Source organism: Mastigoproctus giganteus, chromosome 11 (assembly GCF_048544385.1).
Source record: "Mastigoproctus giganteus isolate SK-2022 chromosome 11, ASM4854438v1, whole genome shotgun sequence".
Classification (NCBI taxonomy): Eukaryota; Metazoa; Arthropoda; class Arachnida; order Uropygi; family Thelyphonidae; genus Mastigoproctus; species Mastigoproctus giganteus.
In genome coordinates, this window is record NC_143585.1 from 132258392 (window position 1) to 132272577 (window position 14186).

The 14186-nt window shown below is 36.8% G+C and overlaps 1 protein-coding gene across 1 annotated transcript in view; it reads left to right on the forward strand.

Annotated features, from left to right (window-relative positions):
* The window catches only part of LOC150078438 (RRP12-like protein), a 496297-nt gene that overhangs the window by 348197 nt on the left and 133914 nt on the right, over positions 1-14186 (forward strand). Inside the window, exon 25 of the mRNA XM_090384563.1 lies at positions 5097-5204. Within this exon, the coding sequence (XP_090240689.1) occupies positions 5097-5204 (108 nt within the window). The remainder of the gene's footprint in view (positions 1-5096; positions 5205-14186) is intronic.

A 14186-nucleotide genomic window follows, 5' to 3' on the forward strand; every position in this document is an offset into this window, starting at 1 on the left:
ATCTGAGCAAACGTTGACATCAGAAGTTTTGAAACAGTAATCCGACCAAAGAAAAAAAGTCTCGCAGGTCATCCCATTCTACATTCTTGTAATGCCAAACAACACGAGGTTGGGAATAACCATGAGATAAAGGTTCCATTGGAGAAGAGACAATCACCAAGTTGTGATCTGAAGTGCCTAAAGGACCTCTCACTTCGACCGTGTACTTAGAAGGGTTGTTTGTGAGAAAAAGATCAAGCGTATTGGCTCTATGATTAGGATTGTCCGGTATTCTTGTACGTAAATGAACAATCTGCAAGGTCATTAGTAATTGCAAATGCCTCAGCATCTTGACCAGCTGGGTCGGTATGACTAGAAAATGGAAGCCAGCTGCAGTTGTGAACATTAAAATCACCAAGGAAAATTAACTCACTGTTAGGAAAGTTGGACTGGAGAAAGTCAAGTTGCAAAGAGAGGAAGTCAAAGTGATTAGTAGAGTTGGGAGAATGGTAGAGACAACAGATGAATTTGACACAATGAGGTAGAGAGATTTTAAGCCAGAGAAGATCAAAGAGAGGATATTCCAAATTGCCAAGTCTCTGACAAGGAATATCAGAACAAACATATGCACAAGTACCACCTTTGGGCCGAAAGTAATCACACAGCGAATAATTTGGGCATCTGAGATGAGCAGTAGTTGAATCAACCGATAACTGAGATTCTGTCAGAAAAAGTACATGGGGTTTGGCAGACTGCAAGTGGAAATGGACATCGTTGAGATTAGAATTGAGACCACGTATATTTGTGAAATGAATTAGGAAGTGCTTGGGAGGTTTAGATCTTTTCGCAGATAAGCTTGCTTTATTAGTTTGACAATTCATGGTGTATTCAGTAGTAAGAAAAAAGTGGGTGGGACATGCTGTATGAAGTAATAAAATTTTTGGATATGGCATATACATGGTAAGAATATACCCAGATCCTTGGCATAATGTGGCTTTGACAATGCTCCCCGCATACACACTACTCGGACTCCGTCCAGTCACTAGCTGGCAGAGTAGAGGTAGCAAGATTATACACTAGCTGATCCGGAAGCCTCCTAGAGAGTTACCAATAGGTTCAGTCTGGTGTACTAACTAGCGGCCAGCCTGCGAACACAATTTTACAGCTGTACCCGCGAAATGTAAGGAATATTGGATCTCGCCATAATGTTCATCATAACCTCAAAAGTCATCAATCATACTGCATGATGGAAGAGGTGGGGAAGGGTTGACCAGAACTTAGCTCTAGAGACTATACATGGTTCCACCACTTCAAGCCTCCAATAAGCAAAGTGGTGGTATTGCACCTGTTGATGAGAGTCATCTACCACCTAGTAATGCCTGGTAACGTAGAGGGGCGGCATTCCTCCATGTGTGGACGCCACACCTTGACCCCTGCTTACGTTAGTTCACACTTGGGTGGTCACTCACCATGTGCTTGTGCATGGAGGTTATACCCAGGATTACCAACAGTCCCACCATCGTGAAGGTGCAAGCAGAGGATCTGGCTGTCACAGACCGTCCAGGCTTCGCCTAAATTGGGTCCACTTGACTTGAGTGTCACCCGAATATCAGTTCCATCAGCGTTTTAGACTCCCAGGTAGCAAGTACAGCTTGTGAGAATGTCTGTGACAACCTCAAGGAAGATAACATTAGTCCAAGAAGAACAGTGCCCTTTAATAACCATTCTCTGCTTTTTGCCACTGAACCATTCCTTTATCCATAGAGTAACTTGTCTCTAATGCTGCACTGCTTCAGTTTCTATAGCAGTATTTCAGGTGGAACAGTATCGAAAGCTTTCTTGAAATCCAAGTATATCATATCAGGATTATTTTCGTCCATATCCTTGGTTACTGCATTGGAATATCCAAGCAAATTGATCAGGCAATATTACCCCTAAACAAATCAATCCATGCTGTGACTGCACTATAACTGCAATCATGTCTAGACATCATGCATTACTTCTTTACCGAATGATTGTAATATTTTCCTGGAACAGTTGGGCGCCTCCGTAGCCAGGTGGGAAGGAGCAGTAGTGCATATCACATGCTTCTTGATTAAACTGGGATTCAAGCTTGTCACCACCAAATACAGAAGATGCAGAAAGGTCAGGGAATGACCACCGCATATCCCAGAGCAATATGGCCTTAGTTGCTAATGCTCCTAAAAACCAAAACAACAACAACAATCCTGGAACAGAATTTAAGCTAACTGCTCTGTAATTACTCATGTCACACTTTGAATCCCCTTTGTGAATTGGAGATACATTCACACATTTCCCATCCATAAGGACTTATCTGAAATCCAAGGGTGTTCTTATAATTATTTGCTTATCTCTTTTACTCTCTCTTAATATGAGTGGATAGCTCCCAAGTGCCTGGTTTGACTTCAGCTTCTTTAAAGATGTTTGGCTTCAACAATTTCTCTTCTTCTTTCCTCTCAGTTATCCCAGCATGACTTAGTCCCTTGTTAGAATATGATAAACTTTTGGCATACCCTGCCCTAAATAATTCATCATTTTTCAGTGTAGAAAATAAGGAAATATCTCCAAAGAGTTCTCATAATCTGCCTTAGCTTGTCTAACCTTCTTTGTGATTTGATTGAAGACTAGTTTATATGCATTCCATGCATTTTTCTTCTTGCCATGAATCTCGTTACTTCATATGACATCCATTTAGGTATAAGTCTTGAACATATTTCTTAGTTGGTTTAAAAAGGCTAGAAGCCTCTGTGATAACTTCCTCGAATGCTCTCCATTTAAAATTGCCATTAGAAACATCATCAGTTGGTTCCACTGCATAGAATTTAAAATTGTCTGAAACCACTGTAGTCACCTATATGAAGTAAAAGCCGTTCCCTTTATCATTGACAGTAGTTGTCTTTAAGTAAAACCAACATCAGTACACTGTGATCACTGCCATCCAGAGTTTCTTTTATTTGGTGATTCTTAATACATGAAGTATAACCAGATCATACATGCTGATAACCAGATCAAGTGTATGGCTTCCTCGCATTGCTTCTCCATGTTGCTGCTGTAGAAAATAGTCACCCAATAAATCCACCAAAGTTGCTTGCGATGCATGTGTTTGGTTGCTGGTTATATTCATCACAATCATTAAGCCTGTAACATATTCCTATTCTCATTTTTGTTTTCCCATGCTTATGTCACACCAAAAGTGACTTCACTTTACACTGATCACCAATATCAACTTGATGTTCTGCCTTAGATTTTATATGCTTCTTAAATAAGAGCACAGTCCCTTCCATTTTACTGTGCTATCTATTCTTTCTGTGCATATTGTACTTTTCATATTGAAATTCTTCATTTTTTATGTCCCTACAGTGTCTGCATATGATGACTTAACTAGTACGTCTCATCATGCTGTTTGTTCCAATGGAGGCAGCATAGAAATCACTTACACCCCTGCCTGTGGATGTTGTTAATTTGTGAATACGTGTATCCTCCAACCTAGAAGTTTTCCAACCCACTGAACACTGCCTCAATAACAACAGCAGATATTCTTGCATCCCTTCCATTTAAGTGTATCCCATCTCTGTAAAAACATTCTCCTGTTAACAAGCACAGACCACAACAAGAACAATTCTACTCCACGAGCCTTGCACAGTCTCTGCAGTGCTGAATTGATTGACGAGGCTCTCATTATATACTTCCTCCTATTGTGTGTCTGGGCATAAATGCACCTGCTGGTCTTACAGATTAGCATCATCACTGGAATTCAGCACCCACAGCCTATGTTCTAGGCCACCACCATAGGAATCTGATGTGTGTGCCATGCACTGCCTCCTGTGGAAATTCAGAGGGGGCAATCCTGATGGATCTCCTCTCTGGTTTTCATATCTTTCCATAAACAACATTATTATTATTATTTTTTTTTTAACCTGGAAAGTCCCCTGTTATTGCATACAAAATCTTTGTATCCAAGTTGATGAGCCATTTTTCAGCTTGTAGTTTTAGTTGAAACTACAAGTTTCAACAGTTGATCAACTGGGGCATAGCTTGTTCTAGTCTCTAAGTCACAAATAATTTTCATTTTCTCACCGATTGTCAAATTTTTCTTTTCTTACAAGCCATTTTAAGGTAAAAAAAGAAATGAATTTAATGCAGCACAAGAAAAACCTAAACTACAGAAACAAAATTGGTTTTAATAATTCCAAGTGTTTCTCCCAAGTTTTAAAAAGACACATTCACACACAAAGATTTGAAATTGCACCGAATTCTTCATTTCAGCTGAATATGGAAGCTGATAGTTTCATATCGATACAGAAAAATTTCTGTATTGGTATGAAACATTTCTCTCCCTGGGTCATCTGAGAATCCATGACAATAGGGAAAGGAAAAGAGGATTAAGAGATTGGGGAAAGAAAACAAAAGGCTAAATGCGGATGCGAACCCGCAGAATGGGACATGCTCTATTCAAACGAGGTGGTGTGTAGTGAAATTATCCTACATGCCCCACTACTGGCATTAGAACTCCCATGGGTCTTCAGCACCCCATTACACAGGGTGTTCAAGGAATTCTGCTATGCCATTGGAATGAGGAACATGCTCTGTGGTAGCATACTACACTAAAAAGATTCTGAAAATCATTAAAAGAGTTATATGTAAATTGCTTTTGACAGGGATGTGGAAAGTGATAAGGGGGAATTATCATAAACGGGCAAAGCAATAATAGTCCCTCATGTGGCAGTTCAGTTAATGCTCTCTGTAATAGCTTAAAGGTTTGCTTGTTATACCTGTGAAGTTGTTCTTAACTATTGTGATTGCTTTAACTGTGAATGTTGCTCATAAAATACATTTCCAATTAACTCTTCTCTGTTTGGTTACAATAGCTGATCTCTCATTATAATGTTGCTCATTATAAATGATTTCAACTATGTATTTATTTGCTTTTTCCTCCTTTTGTGTTATTTTTTTATTGATGAAGGTTAAGCAAGCAGTTTTTTGAGTGAGAACAAGTAAAATAATGTTCATCTTTAACAATTAGTTTCTTTTATTGTGTTGCTAATTATATTTGAGATAGGATAATAAGTATAATTTTTTTACTATAATTTCTTCAGAAGTTCTTGAAAAGTATATAAGTATGCTGCTAGCTGGTCTTGCAGGAGATCCTCATTCTGTCAGTGCTACAGTTTTGGCTACTGCACATGTTGTTTTTAAATTTAAAGGTAAGTAAACACACAGTATATAATTTACTCTGAATGACCGTATTATTAGGTTTACCTGTATTATATAAGGAATTATCAACTCCATTTACTGAAGTGAATAATTTGTGTATAAGTGTTTACAAGTAAGTGTCAAGTATCAAGGGCTGAATTTCATTACTAACAAAGGTATTGCTAAGGTCATTAATAAAGATGTTGAAGAGGAGATGACTAGGGGAAGAATCTTACATGACACCACAAAGAGAAGAGAATGTCTCAGAAGAACAACCCTGGATTGTGACACAATTTCTATGGTTTCTGAGTTTAGCACCAAGCAGATGGTGTGCACTTTGTTGAAGGCTTTGGCAAATTTCTTTTCACCATTTTCCAAAAGGACACCCCCTTGGATTCAAGGCTATCTTGTACTGATATGAGGAAGTTAGCATACAGGTGGATAGCAAGCAGCTTGATTTCAATTCTGAGCTCTGTGGTAGTGGAACTCCCCTGTGGACCTGAAAGCCATTGTGCACATGGCCTTTTAGTGTATGAGCTCTTTTATCTCAGATGAGAATCAAATGGGGAACTTATTTTTTTTTTTTGTCCCCAAATATAGGGGATGAAATCAAAGAGAACCTCATTGACAACTTTGAGGAATACATCAGTAACTGAGTTAATGTCTGAGACAAGTAAAAGGCAGTTCTATTTTAGATTTTTAAAGATGTACATGAGAAGAGCCCAATCTGCCTTTCTAAAGTTGAGTCTAGGAGGATTTGATTTTTTTTTTTTTTTTTTTTTTTGATTTGGTAGTTGGCGCATCAGCTTCTGTGGCCATATTGCACCTCACAAGGTTTTTGCAGTACTTTGATCCAAGCCCGAGGCGGGAATCGAACCCACGACCTTTGGGTTGCCGGGCAGGTACTTTACCCACTCGGCTAGCCCGGTCGGCGAGTCTAGGAGGATGGTCTAGATATAGTTTGAGACTAGTTGGTATCTCAAGGCTGCATGAAAGTGCTCTATGATCAGAGTGAATTAAGGAGGGAGGGAGGCTGTGCGGAACTCCTGGTATTGCCAAGGAAAGTTTGGGTAAGTCCCAGTTCTTGCATTAAATCCTTAAGTGAAGAGGCAGCTTTCAAACCTAAATGCACATTGAAGTTCCCAAAGTTGAGTATCTTCCATGAACTGTGGATGAGCACTTCAGTTTGAGAAGAGACAGTTGAAGTTTTCTGATTAAATGTCTGTCCATTGGTGGGGAAAGATAGACTAAAACAAATAGGTAGTTAAACTTATGAGATCTAATAAGGCAGTAGAGACTTTGAATCTGAGAAAACACTTCACAGGCAATGACATGGAGTTTCAGAATTGCAATACATTTGCCTCTGGGTGCCTTTTGTAAATCGTGAAATTGTCCATGATAATTTCTGGGTTCCAAATTCCTGCATGCAACCATGTTTCAGTGAATGCATAAACGTTAAATTTACACCTGAGCAAGGTTTGAATTTTATATAATGTTTACAATGCTTTGACAATTCTGATAGTATATCTAAATGGAAACAAGGAAATTAATTTGATGAGTTTACATGCATTGATGAATCAATCATTGAACCACATTGAAGATTCCTCAATATTAGTGGCTAGCTTTTGAAGCTATGGTTGGCTTTATGAGTAGTGTATGCTGTTTGTAATGAACAAAGAATAATACCTTTGGGCTGTTTCTGAAGGAGAGTAACTTGCATTTCATCTGAATAGGATTGATCACAAAGGATGAATATGAAGGGAATTTTGAAGGCTCTTATATCAGCCATATAAGCTTTGTGAGGAACCACTGTGATATATTTAGATCAGAGAAGGTCTTCCTTATAGGCTGGGAGTGAATTCTGCAGTGTGGAAGAATCAACTGGCTCAATCATGGAATTTGCACTGATGCTGAGTCCATGGTCTTGTACAGATAAGGAATGTGACTGAGGAATGACAGGATGTGAAGTACTATCAACATGAGATGGGTATGAGGGTGAAGGTGAAGGTTCTGTTTGAAGTGATGAAGGAGCAAAGAATGCATTCTCAGAGGAAGGACCATTATTGCATGTAGGAGTGTAGCTGGGTTCTCTGCTCCTGATCACCGATAAAATTTGTTCCTGGAGAGCACAGATTCTTCTCTATCCTTGGTTGCCACTGAATGTCAGCTGCAGTCTCCAGAACCTTCTTGAGTGTGGATAAGTGCATAGCTTTGTTGGAAGGTTTTTACTCATTACTGGCCATTGTTAGAACTATGCTAGAGCCAGAAGATAACACTTGATGTTGTTCTGAGTTTGGTCTTTGCTCAAGATTGTTCCTACATGGTTCCACTGACAGAAGGTTGTGACTAGTTTTATTGCTACGATCTGGGCAGACTGAGACTGTAATAGCCTTTGGATAATTTATTACAATTTAAGATTATCTGAATTCAGAAGGTTGATGAGTACACTGGAATTTGCAAGTTTACTCAGTTCAGTCTTGTTATAATTGTCCAAGTATAAATTTCAGCTCCTTGTTTTCTTTGTGTAAGACTGTGATACAGTCATGTAGTTCTGTCAGCTGTACTATTGACATTTTTGTTTCCATATTCAGTTCTAGATAGAGCTTCTTATGAGGGTTTCTTGATACTTTAAAATTTGCATTCTGTATAATTAAGCCTAGACGTTAAGAGTTCAATACTCTCAACAGTGGCATTCGTGGTTCTTGCCATTGGCAGATTGGGTTCAGATATCTTCTGTTGTAAGAGTTTATTGAGTTTCTCAGTGCTGTTGTCCATAATGTGTTTATGTGATCTTTCAACCCAAGTAAACTGCATAGAAAGTTGTGAGGTAGTGATTTGCATTTTGTTAACTGCCACATAGCTGATGAAAATTACAGAAAGGTGTGTCCTCCAAGTTAATCTGTGGATGTGGTGGGAGTGCTGTCAACATTCCCAGTGTCATTTCCAGCCAGATTGCAAAGTTCACGTTTCCAATATTTTTTAATTTTCTTTGCAAGCTTTTCAAGTCATCATGGACTACACAGCCCACATAGCCAAACTTTGTAACAAGAAGTACACTCAAAAACAATCATCCTAATTAAGACACCTGTGTAAACATATATGTGCTTGTACCTGCAAAAGAATGAGAGAAATTGCATCCTTCTTTGAAAACACTTAGGTGTGCGTGAATAAAGCAGGAAAGGAATGTTTCCGAAGGTACCACGTGCCACGTTAGCAGTGCACCTTGAGGAAAACTAATGACAACAGTACAGTCAATCTTATTGTGGCCAGCATGTGCAGATGAGTGACCTTTTTTGGTAAGGGAGAAACAATGGAAATTGCATTCCTGAGTGGTAGCAAATTAAAATTAAAAAGATGATTGATTATTATATTTAGTAACCACTCATATACCACTTGAAATTAATAATAGAGTTTATTAAGATAGCCCAAACCACTATAAACCACCACTCAAAACCCAGAGTTTTGAACTTACTTTTGACTGTAAATATCAATGATAAGTATCTGTTCAACTCATCTACCTTTTCTTGTGTGCCTTCCATGGACTTTCCAATGCAACCAGTTAAAGTTCCTATTGGATTTACTCCCTTCTTTTGATATTTTCATATATATGAAGAATTGCTTATCCCTGTTTTTAGCTCTCTCTGATGGTGCTTTCTCGTGTTAGTTAAGAGCATGAGAAAGAGATTCCAGTAGAATGTATTGTCAGTGGAGAAGAGGCAAGGAACGTTGATTGAAGCTGTAATGGGTAACTATATCTAGTTCTTGATTCAGGATTGGTCACATTAACTGCAAAAGGCAAAAACATTCTAACATACTTTTTTTTTTTTTTTTTTTTTTTTTTGATTAACCCAAGGAGGGTTCCACTTTTAAATTTCTGATTTTTTTTTTTTTTTTTTTAACTTGTTTAATCATAAGATTAATACTCTGTTCTGTGCATTAGTTGGTAATAAATCTGATATAGTATTATTGCATATTCATTTTATTTATTTTTTTTTTTTTAGATGTTCTGTTTATCTGCACAGAAAGGCCCATCACCCTTATTTTTTGTAGTTACTATAAATGTACAAACTATACTCTACTCTGCTCAAGATCATAAACTAAACAATGCACTGTTATTTTCTATAACATACTCTGGTATCTCATCGGCAAATGATTTATGGTATAAAATACATTACGAAAAAAAAGTGGTTATGGGCTTTTTTATGTATCGCTGATTTTGTAAAATCAATACTCAGTGTGCCTTATTAACTGATTGGTAATGCCAGTTCATTTTGGTAACTTCTTTGATCGTATTAAAAATTGCTCTCATGCTCTTTCCTCACTGTCTATGCAGAAACCCTTGAGAAGCTGGCAAATTTGGCCATTCTGCTAGTTACAGGTTTCTTCAGTTGTAATGAAAGGTTAACCCAATATAGTTGTATCCCTGGCATGTTTTCTTACAGTATGAATAGGATGGCATTACAATATAACTTAACTTGTCTTCCAAACCGAAATAACCTTACTGATAGAGGCACAGAATGTTGGGATTAATTAATGGTTGTAATATTGTGATCATTAGCATTCATAGAGGCATATGATGCAAGAAAGCAAGCTTATACAGCATCAGCCAAAAAAAAAAAAAAACCCTTCCATTTCACCCATCCATTTGCTCCAAAAGTTTGTCCAGTTCTTCCATGAATTCAGTTAAGTATGAATCCAACCAGAACAGGATAAGGGCTATGCCCTCCAGCTTAAATTGACTAAGTACAGCCATGATTAAGGACTTGAGAAATTCTTCCAGTTGTTGATAGGAATGAAAAACAGACCTCTCCAAATGAATGATAGACTGTAATGCATTGTACTAATTAAGCTGCTATGGAACACACAGCCAGCTCCTAAAAATTTATTGTTACACTCCAATATATTCCTAAGAAAGAAGAGTTTATAGTTCATTATAACTGTTTTTCTTAGCCAGAATGTTAGCAGTGTAATTATTAACTGGGCTGTGCACTTTTTTTTTTTTTTGGAAAAATGTGGGCCTAATCTTGCAATATATGTATTTGAATCCACACATTATTCCAGGGCAGCATCTCTTCCATTCCTCATATTAGTTAAATAGTACAAGATATTTTTCCATGGAATAATAAATTATCCACCACCACACAAAACATCCTTACTAGTAATTAAACAGGAAAACTGCAAATGGCTTCATAATTAAAGATTCATTAATGGAGCCACATCTCTGTAGCTCCATTAATATGAATTTGCTATTGTTGGGATTGTTGGGTGCAGAAGCATCTAGTTTGAGAAATGTTATGTTAACATTTCATTTAGCTCATAATAAAGTTTTACTATTTCAAGCTTCATGTTATAAAATACAATGGCGCCTCCGTAGCCAGGTGGGAAGGAGCAGCAGTGCGTAGCACACACTTCTTGATTAGACCAGGGTTCAAGCCCATGACCACCAAATACGGAGGATGCGGAAAGGTCAGGGAATGACCACCGCATATCCCCTGAGCAATATGGCCTTAGTTGCTAAGGCCATATTGCTCAGGCCTAAGCTCCTAAAAACCAAATAATAATAACAACAACAACATAAAATACAATAAAAATTTATTTTACCTTATTAAGGCTATTTAATTCCTGTCCCCCAACATACACACGAAAAAAAAAAGGGGGGGGGAGGGGGTTAAACATTCCAGAGGTTAGAAAATACCAACACAGGTACATGGCTCTGTAATGTGAATGATAGAACAACTGTCAAAATTAAAGCTGTATAACGTTTTATAAGCTGCTGTTGAGGGTGTTTGCTATTTGTGGGTCGAAACTCTACTTTGTGGGAACAGTCCTTTGCAAGCAGTATTGTCATCTGTTACAGTGAGTCAAATGTTAACATAAAAATACAGATTTTTTAATTTATTTATGATGCAATTTATTTATTTATTAATTTATTTTTAAAATTTAAGAATAAAATTTATTTTTATTTATTTTTTTTTTATAGTAAATAATAGTAGATAAAATAATGTTTGCTCAGATCTGCATGGTGGGGATTTTTTAAAATTTACATTATTCTTTTAGATGATAACTTAGGGCACACCTGTCTATCTCAGAATAAACTATGCATAAAATAGAGCTGTATGCTCATCACTACACATACAAAATGAAAGACATAGTCAATAATTTCTTTGAGTATAGTTTTACTTTCTAACCCTTAACTTGTCCATGCTACTGGATTAGTCTTTACTTGAAGCAACCTTTTTTTTTTATTTTATTTTCATTTATTTTCTACTTTGTATCAAAATTTTCTTTTAGGAAGTTGCTTTTGGTTTCTGTCCTTCAATGATCCTGTTTCTATTAAGAGCAGTACGGATTTCAACAGCCATCCTTGAAAAGGGGGAAAAAAAAAAAAAAAAACATAATAATATCCTTCATTTACATTGTTTCCATTCAAGACATTTTGAGGCACATTTTGAGGCACATTTTGAGTCAGCATAGGTGGTTAGCATTGTACAATAAAAAAGGATTTTTTTTTTGTGCAGATGGTAAACTCTTTTTTAGCTTTTATTAAAAAAAATTAAGTGAATGTATATTGTGCACTAATATGTTGGTAGTTATGGGTTTTTTTATGTACTTGCTAGAGGGTTAAGGAATCACAGTCAAAAAAAGTTGATGGGCCAGAGTGCAACAAGTCCTGGATATTAGGTCATTGTCACAAAGTGTTTTCTTGAGTATTCTAAGTTCTGTTTTCCAGTTTGATAACAGCTACAACTTCTCACATTGCCTCTGGAATTCCTTGATTATTCTTCTGGTAATTCTCCAGCAAGAACTAGAAAACTTAGTCCTTGTCTTGTCCCTTTAACTTAGTCCTGTCTGTTTTTTTTTTCTCTCACAAAATAGTTTGTTGTTCCCATACTCAGTTTTAGCAACACATTCTGCAAAATGCAAATCATGTATCTTTACTGAAGATAACACTGATTTTTAAATTTTCTTGGCATAAACATATCACAAACATTGCTTACTCTGCGTTGAAAAACTAGGTTTTCTTTTAAGCATTTTCTTCTGAAAAAGTCCTGCTTCTGTATAAACCACAGACCATCTCACCATGAAATATTCCATCTTAGGTGGAGCTACCGAAACTAATCTTAAACTCCTATAGCCTATCCAAAAAAAAAAAGTATAAAGATCAATTAATGATCTCTCACTCCATCATTCTATCATACACTGTTTTTGCTGTTTTTTACAGATTTTTTTTTCCATGGGCATGGTTCTTCTGAATCTGCAATTCTGCCTCTTTCATTCTAAATTCTAACTCGCTGAACTACCTTTTCTGCTTTCTTATTTTTATGGATCAAATTAAAAAAAAAAAAAAAAAAAAGCGTAATTATAATGTTCATATCAGTCACTTCTTAACATTCATTATATGTCAATAAATGTAATTTTACACTTTTTTTTTAACATATTAAGTACATGTTGAGAAATGTTAAAATTTTTTATTTACCTTTGATTTGTATTCTTTTGATCCCTGGTTTGTTCTGGTATAAAATTTAAGGGAAAGCAAGTATGTAATAGTTAAAAGTCTAGTGCAGTGAACAGTTGAGACGAGTGTAATATAATAAGATCTGTAATATTATATAATATAATATAATCTATAGCCATGTTATAAATTGAATTCTGCCAAATAATGTTGGTTTTTTGCTTATAGAATTATATTTTTAATTAAAATTTTCTTGTACATATTTTGAGTGAATTTTGCAACATGCCTAATTTTAGGAAACAGTGTGACATTGGCAGAATGCAGTAGTGAGATATGACAGATCATTCATTTAAGTTTTAATTTTAATTAAATCTTTAAGCTTACATGACATTTAGTGCAAACTGTTAGATGTGCGGTACAATTTCTGTGATGATGTAGACCACTAAGTTTATCCCCTTGGAATGACTTCAGGTAAAAAGTCCCTCCATCCAGTCTGCTCTACTACTATGACTTTGCCAGCTAATAAAATAAGCCTTAAATTTTCATTCATTGCTTTTGCAGTGTCTGTAGGAACATTTCAAAACAGTAAGTAGAAGCAGGATATTGAGAAGACAGCTGTGGAAATTTCCCATTTTTCCTCTGTGTGTTTTCCCCGAATGTGGCTTATTACTTTTTTTTTTAACATGGGTGATCATTGTATATTTAACATTGAGATTGCATCACAGTACATAATATTAGCATTAGTAGAGACATATAATGCAAGAAGGCGAGCTTATATAGCATCAGCCACAAAAAAAAAAAAAAAAAAAAAAAAAAAGCCCTTCCCATTTCACCCATCCATTTGCTCCAAATGTTTGTCTAGTTCTACTTAATAAAGACAAATTTCCACACATCTATTCAATACAATTGTCTTTCCTCAATTTGAATTTATCTCCCTTCCGGTGAAGCAATGAGGGTGATGTCCCCTCATCTTAGCAAGAGGAAGAATCCCATCAGCATTCAGCTTGCTCAAACCATTCAAGGTCTTATACACCTCAATTAGACCACCTTGTAGGTGCCAGTCTCCAGAAGCTGCAATTTGCAGACCGTAAGCCTTTCTTGGTAACAGTAACCCTTTGTTCCACTCACCAATCTTGTTGCCCTTCTCTGTACTTGTTCCAGCAGCTCTACATCCTTCTTAAAATGAGGCCTCCAGACCTGTTTGCAGTACTCAATATGTGGCCTGACCATTGCCTTATACAAGGGGACAATCACCTCCTTATCCCTTCTAGCAAAATTCCTGTATATCAAGACACAGTGAGCTACTCTTGCAGCCTGCCTGCACTGCTCAGAAAACTTCATACCTGACTGGTCAGTGGAGAATGAAAAGGACCCCCAGGTCCTTTTCATTCTCCACTACCCGAGTGTAGTACCACCCATTTGATATGTTACCTGGGGTTACTGCTACCCATATGCAATACTTTACATTTGTCAATGTTAAACTTCAGTTGCCACCTCTCAGTCCATCTGCTGAACTTTTCCAAATCCTGTTGAAGTAGTG